Below are 19,698 nucleotides of genomic sequence, written 5' to 3'. Positions count from 1 at the left end.
TTTTTTTCAATTTTCAATTTTAATTCCTATCAAAAAGATAAGAAGTTCTCGAGAGACTCGTCCCAAGAAACCGCGCGCAAGAATCTCTCGGAGATTGTAAAAAGGATCGATAAAGCCGTGAAGCTGCATAACGTCGTAAAACACGTTCTCTCGGACGGCGCACCTTCGCGGAGAAAATTGTTATCGAGAGTTGAACTCGATTCTGCGAAAGCGCATTTGTTTCTTTTTTTTACTACCTAATAAGTACGTTTTACGAAAAAAAAAAATGAAAAAGAAAAGCGACACGTTGTATCACCGCGGCATGCGAGCGACGATGGAGACCACCTGAGTACTGACTAGCACAAGTGTGTTTTACACAGTTATTAGCACGCGGTATCGCATCGCGATCTCTCCTCGTAACCGCGTTCCTCGCCGTCTATCGATCGCTCCTTGCCACCTTCGCGGAGCACATACAATATAGCCCCGGCCCGGGAATAAATACGCCTCCCTCTCTCTCGATGCTCTCTCGTCATATCAACGAGGTAACATCTCTCTTTTAATTAAACTAGGTTTATCTTAAAGTACACATACATCGTGCCCTTTCAAACTCTGTGAGTGCGAGCCCTGCCCTAATATCTTATACGTCATCTCTTTCCAGCGACTCCCTCCCAAATCCTCCATTTTTTCACCCGATTAATTCAACAGTCAACTAATTGGTATCTTCGATAACAATCAGACCCGTTCCTCGCTCTTACGGATTTCTGCGAAAAAGTCGATTCTAATTTCCTTGCCCTCTGTATTTCTTATCTTTCTCTCCCTCTCTCTCTCTCTCTCTTTCTCTCTTCAGTTTTCATCCACACGACGCTAATACTCTCTAAAACTTATACATAAAACGAGTATGTATAACCACCTACTACTAAGCACTGTGTGTGAGTGTTTCTCTGAGGTTTCATTCTTTTATACTCCCCTCTAGCTTGCTTTTTTCCCTCTCTCTCTCTCTCTCTCTTCCTTTCGCTCTCTCCCATCCATTCACTTTCTTTCATATTTCGTTCGCAACCAGGAAGCGCGAGGTACTGTCACGTGATCCACGTGTTCCCCGCGATGAGTCTTATCTCACGTAAGCGCGTCTCGAGAAGTCCGAAATATGTTCTTTTGCGACAGCCCGCCATTCTTTAACTGTCGCGCATTTTATCGATCGTTCTTCTAAGTGTACGTATATGTGTACGTATGTGTGTGTGTGTGTATGAGTGTGTGCATGCTTGTGTTTGTGACGAGTGGTTCAGTCTCACAGCCCGATATCGTCGTGACTAATCCGGTCATGGATGTACGTTAAGTAAAAAAAATATATATAAATAAATAAAGGAAAAAAAAAGAAAAAAAATTGGCCAAAGTGCCCGGCGGAGGCATTCGACGCATCGTCAAATGTCATAATATTAGGGAAAGCCCTTTCTTTCTCTCTCTCTCTTTCTCTCTCTCTCTCTTTCTTTCTTTCTCTCTCTCTTTCACATCTCGGTCTTTGCGCTTCCTCTTTCCTCGAGCTCTCCTTTTTCACCTTGTCTATTTTACGCATGCGGACACCACGTGGTCCACACAAGCGCCCTCACGTACATATACATATAAATCGGCAATATGTATATACAGGACCCGCGACCGGTCACTGTGCGAGGGCCACGTAAGACTTGACACGAGCCTCGTTTCGTTTCTCTCTCCTTCCGTTCCTCTTTTTTTTTTTTTTTTTTAAATATATCGTCCCTTTATCCTCGCGAGTCAAATGATCATGAGACTTGACGCCTCGAAGGTGATTAGGAATAAAATTTCCTACTTTCGAGGCGTCCGTACCGTGGAGGAACGATAAAAAACGAAGGCAAAAGCGCGGCTTCGATCTCTCGTCCTCCTTGTCAAATTTCGATTTTATATATGTCAATATAATAGTGGGCAACACCGAGGATCTTCGCTCTCGATCGCGGCCAAGCGCGAGCGCAGAAACGCGACAGAGAGGAACGAGAGGATAACGAGAGAACACGAACGCTCGTTTAATATCCGCGCACCCTTTCTCTATTTTCCCTCGAGCTTTCCACGCGCACAGTTCCACGGTTTATTATGTATCGGACAGTCGAAACGATTCTACCCACTTCTTCCTAATTATCTCTCGCGCGACCTTTCCCGTTCCTTTCTCCCTTCATGTTTTTACCTCTTCTCCTCATTCATCATTTTCACACGCATACGCTTCTCGTTTTCTTTCTCTCATACACACATACACACTTCTCGCAACTACGCTTTCTCGCTCTGTTGGAGCTTCTTGCCGCCGACCTGACGGTTGTTGCTGGGCTTGCTGCTCTTCAGGGAGGTCTGCTTGGCTTGCGCGTGCTGACGTTGCTGTTGCTGCTGCGGGTTCGCCGCTCCCGAGACTGCCATCTCGATCGCCCGGGTGAGATCGTGTATGCGGGACGGTAGACGCTGAAGGAACGGCTGCCGTTGGCCCTTGGCTCCACCGTGAAAGATACCACCGCCGCCAGCAGTCAAGGGATGACTGTTGATGTTGTTGTTGCCAGCGATAACGCCCTGGTATCTGGCCAGGTCCCCGCTTGTTGTAAAGATGACCCGCCGGCATCGGCATCGGCAGCTGTACCACCGCCGCAGTACGTAGCAGCCGATGGCGACGATGATGGTACGGCGCCGCAACCGCCGCCGCGTCCGCTGCCGCGGCCGCAGCCGCAGCCACCGCCGCCGCTGCCGCCTGTTGCTCGTCCTACGCCGCCTTGCTCTTGTTCGTCTTGAAGCTGACCTGGAGCACGCGGTTGCCCAAGGTGTAACCGTTCAGGCTCTGTATAGCGACGACCGCCTCCTCGTAATTGGTCATCGTAACGAAGCCGAAGCCCTTGCACTTGTTCGTCTGCAGGTCGCGGATAACCTTGACCGATTGGACGGCGCCGAACGGCCCGAACAGCTGCCAGAGCACGTTCTCCTCGGTCTCGGGCGCGAGGTTGTACACAAAGATGCACCAGCCGGCGCCGTTCATCGTGTTACCGGGCAGCATCGAGTTCGCGAGGAGGTCGCCCGCCAGCGGACTGTACCTGGAACACGGTGGCCGGGCCGATGATTAAACGGATCATCGTCAGCCCCGGTGGCGAGACGAATCACCGAACGAACGATGCTGAAACGTTCTTCTTTTCGAGTATACGTTTCTTCTTATTTACTGTGGATCGAAAAGTGCATTTTCTGGCTGCAAGAATTTCCGTAGAAATTATAATTATACTAACAGAAAGAGATCTTTTTCTTTTTTGCAACTATATTGTCAAATTTGATACTTATGACAGAGAGGGATGTTTAGAATGAAAATTTAGCAGAAAGATATTTTTAACACGTTTGAGCACCATTCAGTTCAAGTTATAAATAGTACTTGCTGGAACTATGTCTTCTTTTCTGAACAAATGAGTGTTAAATCTATACAAGATTTACATTATACGCTACTCGCACAGTATATCGCAATCCCAATGAAATTAAATGTGTAAAGATGCGAATATATCAATGTGAACATTTATTTCGCGTGATATATTCGATATTTTTATTTACATAAAACGGTACTTTCGCAGACATTTACATATGATATTGGCAAAGGGTGAAAAATGATATAAGATTACGTGACAACTAATTTCGTATTTTATATTATTATTTACATGAGAAATAATGATGTGAGTGATAAGTAAGAAATAATGAAGTGATATGTAAGCGTGCAAATGTCGTTTATATACACACACACATATGTATATGTATATAAATGTTTAGAAAGACGTGCGTTTTATTAAGTACTCAATATTTATTTTCATCATTAGCAAATTTAAAATATGTAAATTAATATATAAAATAAATGCAAACAGATTAAAAATAAATATTTTACAAATTTGGTTGTTTCTTCGAAAGAAAAGTACATTTTTAATATTATATTTTACATGGAAAAAATGCATCTATTTTTTTTTAATTGTGACTCTACAAATAAATTTAATTCATTTATATATAGCCTGCGCGCATTATAAAAAAGAGCGACATTTATTTCAACAGTTACATTTATCAATGTATTTTATATTCTGATACATTCTGTGTAAATGGTAATTACACAGAACAATCATAAGCAAATCTCTACACGTGAAAATTTGCTTTAAGAAAAAGGACATAAGGACGGATTTTAATAAACCAAAACGATTTGTTTAAAGTTATGAAAATATGAGTAAATATAAAAAGAGAAACATAAAAATGAAGTAACAAGATTACACAAAATCTCGAAGAAAGAGAGAAATGTCACTCAATCATATTTCATATAAACAGATGAAAATTATACACGTACATCGCGCCAACAAAATATCAATTTTTTAATAAACTATAATTAGAAAAATCTTTTGAGCCATGCATTTGTTATAAATATAGAATATAACATAATATATTTAGAGAAAAAAAAGCAAAGTCTCGGACAAAGGTATATTAATTTCACATTCATGCATTCACATGCGCGGGATCACAGATATGATAAATGTGTTTCTTGCAACGTAAGCCAGTTCCTTGGATGACATTCTACAGTTAAATGTTAACGTTAATTCATTATTGGATGTGCGACAGTATTGTTCGATAGACAAACGAGATTTTAAAAAACAGGGATGAAGTACACACGTCCCTTACGTGGGCGCTTATAAATGTTAAGGGATATTTACAGTTGTAAAAAGTATCTACGTACCTACTTGACGTCACAAGCCGCGTTAAAACAGGGCACATCTCGGTGAGTACTCAGTATAATGCCGAGGCCACAGTAATTACGTATGCATTCATCACGTTGTATGTTAATACGTTATCGCGAAGTAATTTTATGTACTTTTTTTTACGTACGTATACACAAAAATTTGTGCATCGGATGGTTGTACGATCGCGTGCACATGTCTGATTTAATTCTGTGTGTGTAAATGTGTGTAAATTGTGCGAGCGTATGTATGATGAAGGATAGAAAAAAATGACAGGATTATGAGGATTAGGAAATGAGGTGATCGTCATCACGTTGCTTGCGTGTGAGTTTATCTCGTTATTAATATGTACATTTATATGTACACTTTTATAAGTATCTGCATCCGAAATCTCTTTTTACACGTCTACAAAAGTTTGTTTTTTTTTTACTCCCGAAAGATAAAATCGTTCATTTTGACGAAATTATTCGTAAAGAGAATTTTAAAAATATTAAAAAATTATTTATTAATATAAAAGATTATGTTTTTAATGACAGTAAAACGTAAAATTTGAATTCTCTGTTTATCATCAAAAAGGTATGAAAATTCGATAATCTGTAATTACGTTCTCTCGAAATCGTTCAAAAATTGTATGGTAGAGAAACAGAATACGATTCTAAGATATTTTATATAGCCATTGCAAGTACTGCGGCGGCAAATACTGCAGCAGTTTGATCATTACTAAAGGATTGCAACTATATAAATAAGTGGAAGAACGACGGGAACTAAGGAAGCTTGGTTGCGAAACTCAAGAAAATGTGACGTCAATATATCTACCATTGTGTTTGCAACTGAATCAAATGAAAGTCGAAGCAAAAAAGGCGTGAAAAATGCAAAAGTGATGGAAAAATGCAAAGAATATTGGGACCCCGTTACGAAATTATGATTGCATGAAAAAAATTGATAACAAATCTGAATAATATATATTCTTGAAAAATGTTCCATGTAAGACTGAACAAAGATGATTTAAAAAATTCAAGTAATAATTATGAATAATTACAAATAATTCAAACTTTGATTACTTCAGCCATAATTTCACTTTAATAATAAAATGATTGCACGATACCTTAGATATATTGAATTCGTAACGAGTCGAAGAAGGAAAAGATAGTAAAGAGAGAAAGAGAGAGAAAGAGAACGAAGCACACAACAGAAAATTTAAATAAAAATCAGGAGTGGAAAACGTAGTGGTAGTAACGAAAAAAATACTGACCTCTGTAAGCCTTTGTTAATGGCAAGCATGGCCTTGCCAGTGCTAAAACAAAAACACAAAAAGAACAACGTAAGAAGAGAGATACTCCGGGATCGAGCCAAAGTCGGGGGATAAGTCGGGGGATAAGTTGGGCGTTTCCTATGCCATCGTATTTCATTTTTCTATTCCTACATAGCGGTGTATTTTTACCCCAAATGAAACACAATGGGGGAGTTGCAATGCGGACTTGGAAAAGCGAAGTGATTTGCGATAAATATATCTATTCTATCGATGACTCTTTCAATATTAAAATTAATTTCGCAATTATTAGAAAAGGTAATTTACAATCTTAGATTAATATAAACGTGAATCATGTAAATATAATATTAAATTTTTTTATAAATAATGTTTACACGATCAAATCTGTAAAAAGTAACTTGTTCAAATAATGAAAAGATTTAGAGAAGAGATCAATTTTTCACATAGTATATTTACAATAAAAAAATTAAAATGCAATTATTTTTTATCAGACCACTTCGATTCTCTCTATTGGGAGAGGAAGCCAAGGGATTATTTGTCGCGGTAATGAGATAAATACTGTTCAGATCAAACCTAAATCGTATTTTCTAAACATCAATATGAGAAAATTAAGAAAGAAATATAATAAGCTCGATATTGTTACCATAATTTTCGAAACATTTACAAAATGTGTTAAAATTATTTTTATAAATTAAAGAGTTATTACAAAGGCAAATATATTAAAAAGAATTGTTAAAAAAGAAAAAAGAGCATTTCGTGTTAAGTCTAAAACGATCTAGATCTAATCGACATTAAAATGCGAGAAAATGTTACTTTTACGCATATCATATAATGTAAATGATGGGAATGCTCTACTCAACTCTAAAGTCGTCAATGTTTGAGAAATCAGTGGTGTTTAACATTGACGGTCTAATAATTAATTGTTATCGCACCACTTTGTGTGCTGGAAGGGAAATAGGATAATAAGAGACAAAGCGATAGCAAAGCGCATCTACACTCAGTTAACGCTTTGTACTTGATAAAAGAACCAAATGATCCATGTCTGTCACGAGTCTCGTGGAGAATTTCGATAACTTTGTAGGTCGAGTTTGATACAAACGAACCTAGCGTGTGCGATCAATAAAGATGTGCAAATGCATGTTTATCGTCTTTTTCGTATAATCAAACGAAATTATGCGAATATACACGCATATACTATGTAAATAAATATTGGTAGCGAGCATCGTGACTTATGCGTATTATATGGAAGGCTCGAAACGAAAGAGAGATGATGATAACTTGTGAGTGTCATTGCAAGCCTTTGATTCTAGAACTGATATTTGTCGTCCCATTCGAATAATTAGAAAAAAATCTCTACTGCGATCTTGCAATAATTATCTTACAATAATTTAAACAGTTTATTACAAGCTTGACGACAAGTATTGATACATAGAATGTAAGACTGCTGTGCATGTTTTGCTCCTCCGTGTTTCGGGAAATGGCCAAGGATCAGCTTTGTTTTCAAATCAAACTATGTACTATTACATTATTTCTCAGCATTCGATGTTTCGATCGAATAACGATATTATTAGATTGCACACGTTTGCCTCGTGAGACCCACTGATCGCTGGCCTTCCGAAGAACGAGAAATAAAAGGGAGATAGAAAGTAGCACAAATCAAGAATCATATAATTAATTAAAGAAACGTAACTGGAAGTGTAAATAATAAAGGAGATTTACCGATCGATATACATATATGTTTCTTATTATGCGCGCGAAGTTATCGAATTGATATTATTGAACTATTATCTGGAAAAATCTAGCAAACTATAGAGCTATTATTTGGTAAATGGTGAACCTCCCCTTCGATTCCATCGGCCTTGATAAATTGTTTCGCCGATATGCAAGTTTGATAGAAATGTATCGATCACGCGAGACACAAAAGACCTTTATAAATGGATCTAATATACGGTTCTCTTTGCTCCGAAACACTTTATATTTTTTTTCGCGAAATTATTGCTCATCCATCTTTCATTCTTCGTCTTTAAATTGCGTAACTCTAATTGTGAAAATTACCGAAAATTAAAAATAATACATTTGTGTATTTTGAGCGATAAATAATCATATGATGAAAAAAGTATACTTTGTAAAATATCGCGGCGACTTTCTCATATAATTAAATAAAATTATTATACGAAAAATATCGTACTTAAAGATTACCGTGTAAGACAAAAGTAGAATAATTTCGGTAGAATAAAATAAGGAACAAACATGTTAATGTGCACATAATTGGAATTGTCACAGGAGGAGCTTTGTGTTGAATAACGATGTAGAGGTAACGATGATAGTTTACAATCGATTGATCGTTCAATCAGTAAATATATCTGTTAACACATGCTCTGCTTTTAATCAACTCGCTGTGACTGAATAAACAATTAAAAAGCGATATAGATATAACAGATAGACTTCTATTATTGTATAATTAATTTATTATCATGAAATTTGTATTATTATTTATTATTTCAATTATTATCCTATAGATTGAATATATGCCATCTAAATGAAAATTTTCAAATAAAAGCGACTCATGATATTGCATCGTGCATTTTCTGTACCAGTTATTTTTCCTCGTCATATTAAAAATAACAAAAAACTATACTATGTTTTGTGACGCCAAGTTATTATCAGAATAACAAAGTTTCTAAGCGAGTTTTATATATGAACGACCGATCGATCTAACCGAGTATTTGTGTTTGCGCGGTGTCTGCGTGTGTGTCAAGAGAGAGAAAATAGAAGGAAAAAGACAAGTAGCGTCCAATAGATATAGATAGATAAATAGATAAGTAACGAAATAAATGGGCAATTGGATAGATAAATGGATGAATAAGGAAAGATCCATGGACAAGTGGATAAATAGCTCAATCAAGAGAGAGAATTCGATCTATATAACTAAAGAAAAGAATCGTATCGGACAAACCAATCGATAGAGAAACAGAAGCTCCAGGAAGAAAGAAGAGAAGCGAGAAGACGATGCGCGATCAACGCGGTATTTAATCCAAGAAACATCAAGAGAGCTTACCAAATCCGAACATCGATATATAATATTAATAACGACCGCACTGATTGATCGCACAGAGTAATTGTTAACGAAAAACAAATCTAACGAAAGCTGTGAAAATAGAAGGGGGGCAGAAAGAGAGTAAGAGATAGAGCAGAGACAGAGAATTAGAGAGAGAGAAAGAGATAGAGAGAATCCTTGGGTAGAGCGAGTAGAGGCGAGTAGGTACCTGGATAGTGGCGACAGTGGAATGTACCTGAAGCGGCCGGTCGGATGGTGGATCGGCCCGCCGAAGCGCCGCGTGGCCTGTGGTGCGAGATAGGCGGCCAACGGCGGTATCGCCTTGTTGTTGTTGCTCGGATTGTTGGCGAACTTGACGGTGATCGGTTCGGACGAGCCCTTCGGTATGGTGCCGTTCAGCTCCTGGATCGCCCGCTCAGCCTCGACGCGCTGGTCGAACCTTATGAAGCCGACGCCCTTCGACAGGCCTGTTCGAGAGGTGCCGAGAAGATCGGCGGAACACACAAAATCATCCCTGGTTATTTATTGCGAGACGCGACGTCGGACGCTTCCGGCCCCATCCGATCTCTGTCGCATCCCTTTTTTTTTTAGAGTTTAATGTGGAGGCTTTATAGTACGAGAGATCGCGAAAGAAAAAATCAATGAAGATAAAAAGCTATGATATTTAAAGCCGCTTTTTACGTTACGTTAATTTTCTTTTTATTTACACGCGATATTATTAATGTGTCTTCGACTGGCTTTACCAACCAGTTAATAATTCCTGAATAACGCGACAGTTATCGCTCCATTGTACGTTTGACAGACTATATAATGCTATCGATATATAGAGAGCAAGATGTGTAAGACGTGATAAGTAAATATTTTTAAAAATATTGACAGCAAAAGTATGTTATTCTAGACAACATTCAAGTTTTTAAAGAGATACATTTCTCCTTCGAATATATTTATTTTTTTCTACGTAAAGTTAGACATAAAAGAATTTTATAAAATAAACAAAAATATTTTTAAAATAGAAATATATTTTTTTATTTATTCACATTCAAATAAATCTAATAGCGGTATAATTATTCATTCAATGTGTGCAAATCAAATGAATATCAAATATTGTTAATCTCAAAATTTAGCGGTTTCACATAGAAAAAAATGTGCTCTAAGATACTTTTACCTAATAATACGTTTTTGTATTATCAATATCTTTACAAACATTCACTTGTCACGCTTCATCCTGAACATGACATCAGTAACATCGTTCATCTCACAAATTGCAGTGCACGTTCTCGTGTACTCGCATATCGTTAATCGCATAGCAATAAATTGCGAATACAATTGCTTATCAATCGTAACGGTGAAAAAAAAAATGCGATTTGCACTGTGTCTTCGCATATACGCGCGCGAGAAATGTCAACAGTTTATTCGATCGTTAGTTGTAATTTAATTTATCTTTAGTTTAAAAATATGGTACACGCGCACGCACACACGCACACACACATACACGCAAAAAGCGAGTGGTTCGGTGCGCGCAGATTCGTTTCTTTACAAACACACCGACATTTTATTGTCGTGTGGACGTCTTTTTGTCTTTCTTTCGAGTCTCTACTTTCTCTGTTGTATCTCATCATCGCGGTTTACTGATTAATAACGGGTAGACAGAAACGAAGGAAAAAAAAGAATGAGAAAGTGAGATAAAAAAAGAGTGATAAAAATAAAAAGAGAGAGAGAGAGAGAGAAAGAGCGAGTATTTCATTGTGGACGTACCTAGATATAATCGAGAGATCGTAATAGCAAATCATATAATCATAACGAATGACAAAAAGCGTAAAGAAACAAAAATGGCGCTCGGAGGGATGCATTGGATGCGCGCGTCTTCCGTCATTGCATACGACGAGAATGAGAAAGACGCATCTTTCTCTCGTCATCATCTCTATTTGACGGTCGTGAAATCTTGTTTCAAACGCATTTTGCAAATACATTTTGCAACATTTAAAATTTTGAAGTCCTTCGTCAAAATATGCCAATTGCCGTCGTTGGTTGCCGCTAAAGATTTTTTAACGCCATTAATTTTGACATCGCTGTTAATAAACGGACATGAATTTTATATTTAAGAGACGATGTTTACCCTGCACGTTGTATAAATCGATTTTCGATTCCGATGCTCGACTGCACCGCGTTCGTGCTTCAACAACTGCGTTAATGTTTCATTAACAACGACGGCGACACTGAAATGAAGTGCACGACGAAGAGAAAAAGAAAACTGTACGTGGAAAAAAAAGGGAAAAAAAAATCGTAATCGCGCAAGCAAGAGACGCGCGCATCGCAGATCGGAAGAACCCGGCTGCTTTTCGTTTCAGCTAGAAGGACGTAATGAGGGAAAAGAAAAAAGAGATTTGTGAGTTACGTACCGGGCAAATTGTCTCCGCCGCCGGTCACAAACTGTCGTACTAAACAGAAACGGAAAAAATCATATCTCGTTAAAATCCAACTGGCAGCACTACACGCGATTCGCTCGCCCCTGATTCGTCGACGGTTTGGGGGATAAAACGTGTTCGCGAGAAGACGAGGTGAAAAGGTTAACGAAAGAGACGCAACATAAGAAGCAAATTAAGAGCAACGACAATCGCGCGTTTAAATGTAAAAAATAAAAAAAATTTTTTAAAAAAGTTCACGACTTGAACTAAAAAATTTAATTTAACTTTTGCGAAATTTTGTTACAATCAGTCAAATGGTGTAAAATTTTATTTAATTATTTCCAACAATGTATGAGATGCAAGAACTTCGATAAGTTAATCTGAATAATAATTTACACATTTGACAAATCGATAAGAAAATATTACAAATGTTTTTCTTTTACATAAATGGATAATATATAAAAAAGAAAAAATACGTGTCACAAAAAATCAAAAAGGTCTAATAAATGGAAAAACAAACATTAATAAAGAGATCTCTTTCATTCTACTTTGACTATATCGTTTAACGCTTTATTTATCGTTGCTTTCGCAACTAATGTTCGCCTTCGTGCCTTTTAATAAAGGTTAAAAAAAACCGCGATATCGCTTTAAATAAAAGAAACATGGAGCGAATAAGGGGCGAGCGGACTGCGTGTAAATTACGCTATTTTTCATCTTCTTAATCATATTAAAAAGCGTGAGTGTCAAAGAGGGAAAAATTTGGTGTATCGCGCATATGTTCACTTTTTACGGAGGGGAAACGAAAGCGATGTTTCGATCAAACGTAAGTCTTGGAGATGACAAAGCAAGCTTGGTGATCGGATAACGAGGTAATAATGATAACGGGAACGATCGGCGTAGGTGAGATGATAATGTGAGAGGACGGAAGAGGGTGAAAAGTGAGCGCGATCAGGGAACGCAAAATTAAGATCGAGGCGGTGGCCATGAGGCTTTGTGCGTGCAATCTGGGCTGGCCAGGGAGGGGCGTTTGCAACAGATAAATTAAAAATGCAAATTAAGTATCCAGAAAGGACCAACTAAAAGCGAGAAATAACTCGGGAAGGGACACTTGATTCGGTATTCATCGGTAGATGAACATAGCTCCCTTCGAGAACAAAGTTGCGTATACATATGTATATATATGTATATATACATATATATGCGAAGCTGTACTCGTGAAATTGTTGCTTTGTGCTCTTTGAATGAGGAAAAACGTGTGAAAAAGTGTGTGTACAGGCGAAAGAAAACATAATGAAGTGAAACTGATACGGTTACGGTCTCGTTCACTTGCTTGGAATATTTTTATTGTATCGCTATCACACACATTTCATCGAATTATTTATTTACTCGCACTTTCGTTGTTTTTATCATTTATGTGGCGCACCGACCCACCCTACAAATAATTCTAACCCCATGGCCTACGCACCTGGATCTGGACGCATCATAGTTTTCATTTAAAATCATCGATGTATAATTTTTTTTTCCAATTTCGTCGCTGTCTTAAATATAGATACATCGATTTTACTCTTGTGCGAAAATTTTCGCCTCAGGGTAAAATAGAAACAAGTGAAACAAGTCGAATTTAAGTTGACTCGATGAAAAAACCCGGTATAAGAGAAATCCGGACAAACCACAGAAATATTTTACATGATAATTACGTGCGACGATCTGTCGAATTTTTGTTTACACATATACCTATTAGGTAATTCATTTCGCGTGAAATGGAAAAATTGACAAGCGATCGAAAACTTGACAAGATTGTCAAAAAATTGACAAAAATGACGATTGATTCGTAATGAAAATCCACTGTGGGAAGCTCGCGAAGAAAAATCGACAGACTGATTTGCATGATTGGGACTTACCGGTGATGTTGTCGCAGAGTATTCGCGACGTGATAATTCTGCCGTAAGGGCTGAAGAGATTCTCCAGATCCTGCTGCGCCATATTCTTCGGCAAGCCGCTGACATACAAATTCGCACCCTTGATCGCCTCGCTGCTCGGTCTCGCGTACGATACCTAGAAGGGAAACAAAATGCGTCCCGAAATATAATATCGCTTTGCAGCCTCCGCGACAATCTTATTAATAATCGCGAATTAATCGGCGAGAGATAAATGTCGCCGAAATATGCTCGGAGTAAGAACAAAAAATGCGTTCTCGCGCGATTATCATCGCTTTATTCTTGTTCGCGCGCGATAAAACCGAATCCAGGCCAACCTATTTATATTGCTGCATTGCCGTCTTACACGCTCGCGTTAGATGCATTTAGCATTCTAGAAATCGGACAGATCGCTTTACAAACCAGTCGACAATCGAAAAATAGATTATTGATTATTTCGAATATATCGATGAAAAAAAATATTGAATTCGAAATTACATTGACACAAATCTCTATATTAATATCACTTTTTGTGTTGTAAATTAAGAGATATAATGATGATTTTAATCTTTTAAGAAATTATTGAACTATTGTCGAAAATTTTGATGGGGATTCCTTTTATTACGAAGATTACGCAAGGGAGAAATATTGAATAAAAGATATTAATTTTAAAGGCTCCACTCACCTTGATGGTTTTGTTCTGTAAACGAAGACCATTGAGCGTGTTTATAGCCTTTTCGGCATCTTCAGGCCGGTGATAGTTGACGAAACCGTAACCCAAACTCTGACCTACAAACAGAGACACGCGGCTCGATAAATTTCGTATATATATTTCGTGACACCGGATTTATCTTCGACAGATAGATTGATCAATACGAGCTATGCGTGTACATGATTCGTGACAAAGAAGCGACAGAAACATTTCGTCGCCGACGTCGTCTCGATAGCTTTTGCTCTTAACGCGATTAAACTTCCTCTCTCCGTTTCTCTCCCGGTTACCAACGAGTTTCAAAGTTTGCTGCTCGTCGCGACTATCTATTAGCTGAAATAGAATCGCATTGAAGAAATAGTGGAACGCGTAATGCCGACTTTAATTTCCTCGATACGCGTCGAAATCAATTTTATGAATGGCGGAGTGGCAAATATATCAACGAGTAGTTGGCGAAATGCCTGAAGCATCGGAGCACCGCGAGAATACGCGAGTGAATTATTTTTTGGCTTTATTTCCGCGCGAGGGGAATAAAATAAAATATCAATTCCTTTTTATTATTCTGCAAAATGTCTTAATGCTAACAATAAATCGTATATATCAAAAGGTTAATTTTTGACCAAATATTATTACTTTAGGAATTTTTTTTGGCACATTATGAATTATATTCTATATATTATTTTTATTAAAATAAATCTGAGAACAAAACTCGCTGTAGCAAATTTTTCTCATTATGATACTGTCAATTGTATTCTCAATGGAGAACGAATTGACGATTGAGGACGAAAAATATAAAAAAAAATTTAATTGCGATTTTCTCAGCAAAACGAGAAAAGAAATGTCTCGAATGTGACGTTTAGTACGTGGCGACGAACGACGTGGCACGGTACTGTGATTCCGTGATGGTGAGGTCGAGCATAAAGCGGCAAATCTTCAAACCAAACGCCGCCCCCGCTCTCTTCGCGCGGCTCGAAATAGCGTCGCACATCTATACACGTGCTCGTCTTTGCCACTGCACGGAATATACCCGGCATGCACGTAGGGGTCCGAATTACGTTAAGATTATGCATATCCGATATGATGGATCGATACGAATATGGGCTGCGCAAAATGATCAGAAATTTATGGATAGCATTATATAAGCAAACTGAGTTAGTAGATATGCGCAGTACTCGAGAATTAAATACAAAAAAAGATCATTTTATAAAAAAAAAAGTCATTCTCCTTGAGGATATAAATTAAAAATATGTTCGTCATTTTATTATGTTCGAAATTTCATTTTGCACGACGACTTTGCAATCTTTGTATCACTTTAAATTGATCTAATCAAACTTGATTATACGAATAAAAAAATCAAGAAAATCACGATAAAAAGAGAAACGTCGAGGATTATTTAAGTTCATTTTGAAAACGAGAATTGAATTTTCAAAATTTTGCTATAATATCGATACGTCGCGCACATCTGATTAGAACTCACAACGAACTCAAAACTAAATTTACATCAATCTTAAAATAGACGGTGCGTTTAATGTTTGTCGACTCGAGTCTAAACACTTTAACGCGAAAAGAAAGGATACAATAAGAATGCTTACCGCTAAGCTTATCACGGATTAGCTTGCAGCTCTCGACCTCGCCTATACTGGAGAACAGAGAACGAATCTCATCCTGAGTCATGCTCTGCGGCAAATAATTTACTATGAGATTCGTCTTCGACTCCTCCTGCGAGGTCTGTCCGAGGGTAGATCCTCCGTTTTGTTGTACGACTGTGTCCATTCCGTTCGCCATCATTGCAATCCTCTAACGAATCGTCTCTAACTATGTACGAAATCTGCAAGTAGAACACATACACCACATTGGAGCAATCTACATAGATAAATAATCGCAATTATATAATAATAATAATATTAACAGCTCGCATACACACACACATATAAACACAGATACTTGTATGTGTTAAAATGTTTGTCATCGATACATATTTAAATATATTGCGGATTTCTTATATGATATCGCCGAGTCTGCATATTTCACTATAGGCTTTAAAAGAAATTCCAGAAAGTTTCGCTTTCAAAATATTGAAACAGCGAGTTCGTCGCAAGTGGAAGAAATTACATAGCACCACCGATGTAAACACGAAATACTGAAGGACGTAAAAACGTGTAATATCAAAACAATGATGCACAAGACGTTCTTTGACATTTGAAAGCTCCAGTGTGTGTGGCCTCGAGTTTTTGTATAATCTATTCGCATGAACTCGGCACAAAAAAATAAGTGTCTTTATTCTATAAAGTAAAACTGACGCGAATTATTATAACTTTGACATTACAGTTATTATAAGTTGAAAAATTCAAAAATCAAACAAGTTTTTCTCGTACATGTATTGCATAATAATTAACATGAAAAGGGAGATGATAATCAATAAATCGTCTCGTCAATTATTGATCTAAATAGCTTAACTTTTTCTAAAAAAAAAAAAAAACAAACTTGTAATTATTTTTTATAATTACTAAATTTATGAAAAGAATGCTTTTTAATTTTAATACAATAAAGTATGGAATTGTATAGATATAAAAATACAATAAGTTTTATTTTGTGCAGATTAGAAAAATGAAATTTAAAATTTAACTGCGAATATTGTGAAAATAGAATTTAGCTGAAAAAAATTTGTAACACTCGAGATTCGATCGTGTAAATCTGCACGTACGATGACTTTCCAAATACACCAGCAAAAAAAGGGAATACGAACGACGGTTGGAAGAACTTTTGGGGTAACGTTCGATAGGAGCTCGGATAATTTAAAAGGGCCGACGACCCTCGTTCGTTGTCATTTAAAGAGCTGGAGACCCTTTCGAGTCCAAATCCTACGAAGCACACCGAGTGCTGTATAAACTTACATACATGGTGATTCAAAGTAGATTGTTATAAAAGATTTCTGAATATCAAGAATCTTTCGTAAAGTTTAATTCGAGATTTGAAGAGAATTAAAGAGATGGCATTGAGCTGGCAGAATTATTAATTTCTTTTAACCACAACCCTTCGTTCGCCGACACATAAATTAAAAGCAGGAAATGCTTTCTGCGCACCACCCGCTCTATTTCTGAGTAAATTATGCATTTAAATAGCAGTTGGCCATCCAGAACCTTATTACCATCTAGAAGCAATTAATTCCGAATTATATCTATAATTGAAATCGCGTTACTAAAATGCGAATTCAAAATGAAAATACATTAACATAAAAATGTCGAGACAAATGTCTTTAATGAAACAAGAGCATTCAATTATCCGTCTAGGAAGAATTTAATTCCGAATTTTAATTACTTCCCAACTAGATACAATAAAATGCGCTTTATAAAATTCTCCATAAAATTTGCAAAAATTACGCAAAAAATAACAATAGATAATTTCAAGTTAAGCTAGAATAATTATTGACAAATCCAAGTCTATAGACATTTGCCAATTCTTGGAATCAGTAAAAAAATTAAGAATTTGTTTTCCTTTTGAATAAACACTAAAATTTATTTACATATTTAATATAAAAAAATGAAAATAAAAAATAAAATTAAAAAAATAAAGAAAACAAAAAAATTAATTATACTCCCTGCTGGGAAAAATTCTGCGGACGCCCATGAATCCAAGATCGATCAGGGACGATCCAGACGGTTTTTTCGAGTGATACACCCGGTACACTTGGACACCAGGGCGCAAAGAGAGAACAAGAGAGAAAAAGAGATAGGCAGAGCGAGGAAGGGGATTACTGTGGCTACTGTAGGGTGACGCTATGGTGTTCATAGTTAAGGCGAAATATATACACACACACACAGAGCTACGGCGACACATTTATCAGTCGGCACGAGCTACCGTATATTTTAATTCTCTCCCTCTCTTTCTCCTTTTTTTTTTAAGCTCCCTTCTCTACACGCGCCTCTGTTCTCCTCTCCCTTTTTCCTTCCTGCGTAACGATCAGCTGTCCTTAAAGCCTCCCTTCTCTCTGTGACTCGTGGCTACCCTAAAACGAGTTGTCCGTGATGTCGTGAGGTAACAGATAGCTTTTATTATGCGCGTGCGGAGAATGACCGGCCTTCGAGTTTTCGAAATGGACTGAATATGTACGATATCATACGTGGAAGTACGATTGTACAGGACGGCGATATGTCATGCTTCCCTCGTGTAATGCATTGAATGCATTGATGGTCAGCGGTTTGACGTGTCTTATTAATTTGCATACGAGTCTCAAGTTAAAAAGATTGTATCTCGCGAATATATAGAAACGATTAAATGAATATGTATCAAAAATTTGTGTACATTATCATAAATATATATTGTAGTTGATAATAAATAAATAATTTATACTGTTTTAAACAGCCTTTCGATTCAATTTGTCATACTTTTTTTAAATTTTTGTAATAAAATTGAGAAAGATGCTTCTCAATTTATTCGAGTAAAAAAATTTATGGAATTTGTATAAATACAAGAGATTTACATTATTTAAAGAAAACTGATTTACAATCGCAAATATTGTGGTGAAAGAATCTAACTGAAAAAATGGATAATACTCGAGATTCTTGATCATATAAATTTGGATACGATGACTTTGCAAACACATTATGGCAAAAGAAGTACGACTCATTGTCAGTTTTCAAGCGTGAATCATCGACAGATAATCTCAAATTACTTCAACGCGTCCGATGTATGAAATTTCGAGAAAGGCTGATAATAAATTCATCTATTAAACATTGTTAAAAAAACTTTAGGACATATCTTCTCCGAATGAATTCTTCTGAAATAAAATTAATAAAAAAAACTTGCAGACAAAAACCAGAACTCGAAGCTTGATGTTAGTTACTTTTTGCGTCTTACGGGGAATGACTTTACAAACTCTGTCAAATAGAAAACAGTTGATTATTCTCTTCTTTTGCCTCTCTCTCGTTCGAGTTCCCTTCGCTTGCGAACGCAAGCGATAAAAGCGCCGCTCACAAAGGCTGAAAAGTCGCGGTGCCGCTTATCGTAAGCCGGCATCTTCCTCGGTATCGATCCGCGCTCGGCGTTCGCCATCGCGATATATTTTCGGACCCGACAATACCGAAGGCATAAGAGGAGCCGCCGAGTTGGCCGGCCACATTGTCGCGGGTCGGGAAAGTTCGCGCGGCAACGATCCAATTTTTAGATGTATCTCCGCTCCGCTCATTATCGGATGACAATGGACGTGAATACGCGAGCACGCGCAAAAGTGCACGCACCGAAAGAGAGGGGCAACCCTCCGATGAAACTCCGGATATAATGCCGGCGAAACGCGCCCTACGAAGGGATTTTGTCCGGCGGGGGATCAAACAATTTTAATATAAAATCAATCGTGTGTTTCATAATGAGCTAAACAGTATATAGTTTAAATAATAGAATTTTATGCAATTTTTTAATAAAATTGGTTTATAATTCGAAATAGTTTCTAAAAGCTGTTGTGTATTATATTTGTACGCTTCGATTGAAATTACATACATGTGTGTTTGATTATACTTGTGCACGTATATATGTATATTGTCAGATTTCACAAGTATAAGGTGTCATTTAAAAGTAATTATATAAATAACATTTTTGCGAGTCTTATATCGAAGTTACGAAGGGAAACTAGACGAGTTA

General features: G+C 37.2%; 1 protein-coding gene across 14 annotated transcripts in view; it reads right to left on the bottom strand.

The window, feature by feature from the left end:
• Positions 1-2,653: 2,653 nt before the first annotated feature.
• Positions 2,654-19,698, bottom strand: part of LOC114929317 (ELAV-like protein 3) — a 47,465-nt gene continuing 30,420 nt past the window's right edge. For 7 of the 14 annotated variants that reach the window (XM_085480243.1, XM_085480244.1, XM_085480241.1 and 4 more), the window contains 7 exons: positions 15,657-15,892; positions 14,041-14,144; positions 13,341-13,494; positions 11,434-11,472; positions 9,243-9,501; positions 5,959-6,000; positions 2,654-3,053 (listed from right to left, as the gene is read on the bottom strand). In XM_085480243.1, the coding sequence (XP_085336369.1) occupies positions 2,729-3,053; positions 5,959-6,000; positions 9,243-9,501; positions 11,434-11,472; positions 13,341-13,494; positions 14,041-14,144; positions 15,657-15,852 (1,119 nt within the window). In that variant the 5' untranslated portion in view covers positions 15,853-15,892 and the 3' untranslated portion in view covers positions 2,654-2,728. The remainder of the gene's footprint in view (positions 3,054-5,958; positions 6,001-9,242; positions 9,502-11,433; positions 11,473-13,340; positions 13,495-14,040; positions 14,145-15,656; positions 15,893-19,698) is intronic. The other 7 variants (XM_029300837.2, XM_029300842.2, XM_029300841.2 and 4 more) reach the window with 7 other exon arrangements.

The sequence above is a fragment of the Nylanderia fulva genome, unplaced genomic scaffold (genome assembly GCF_048542155.1).
Source record: "Nylanderia fulva isolate GAGA-0341 unplaced genomic scaffold, ASM4854215v1 Scaffold14, whole genome shotgun sequence".
Lineage (NCBI taxonomy): Eukaryota > Metazoa > Arthropoda > Insecta > Hymenoptera > Formicidae > Nylanderia > Nylanderia fulva.
The sequence above is the reverse complement of the archived record's forward strand: the minus strand, read 5'-3'. Positions and strand labels throughout refer to the sequence as shown.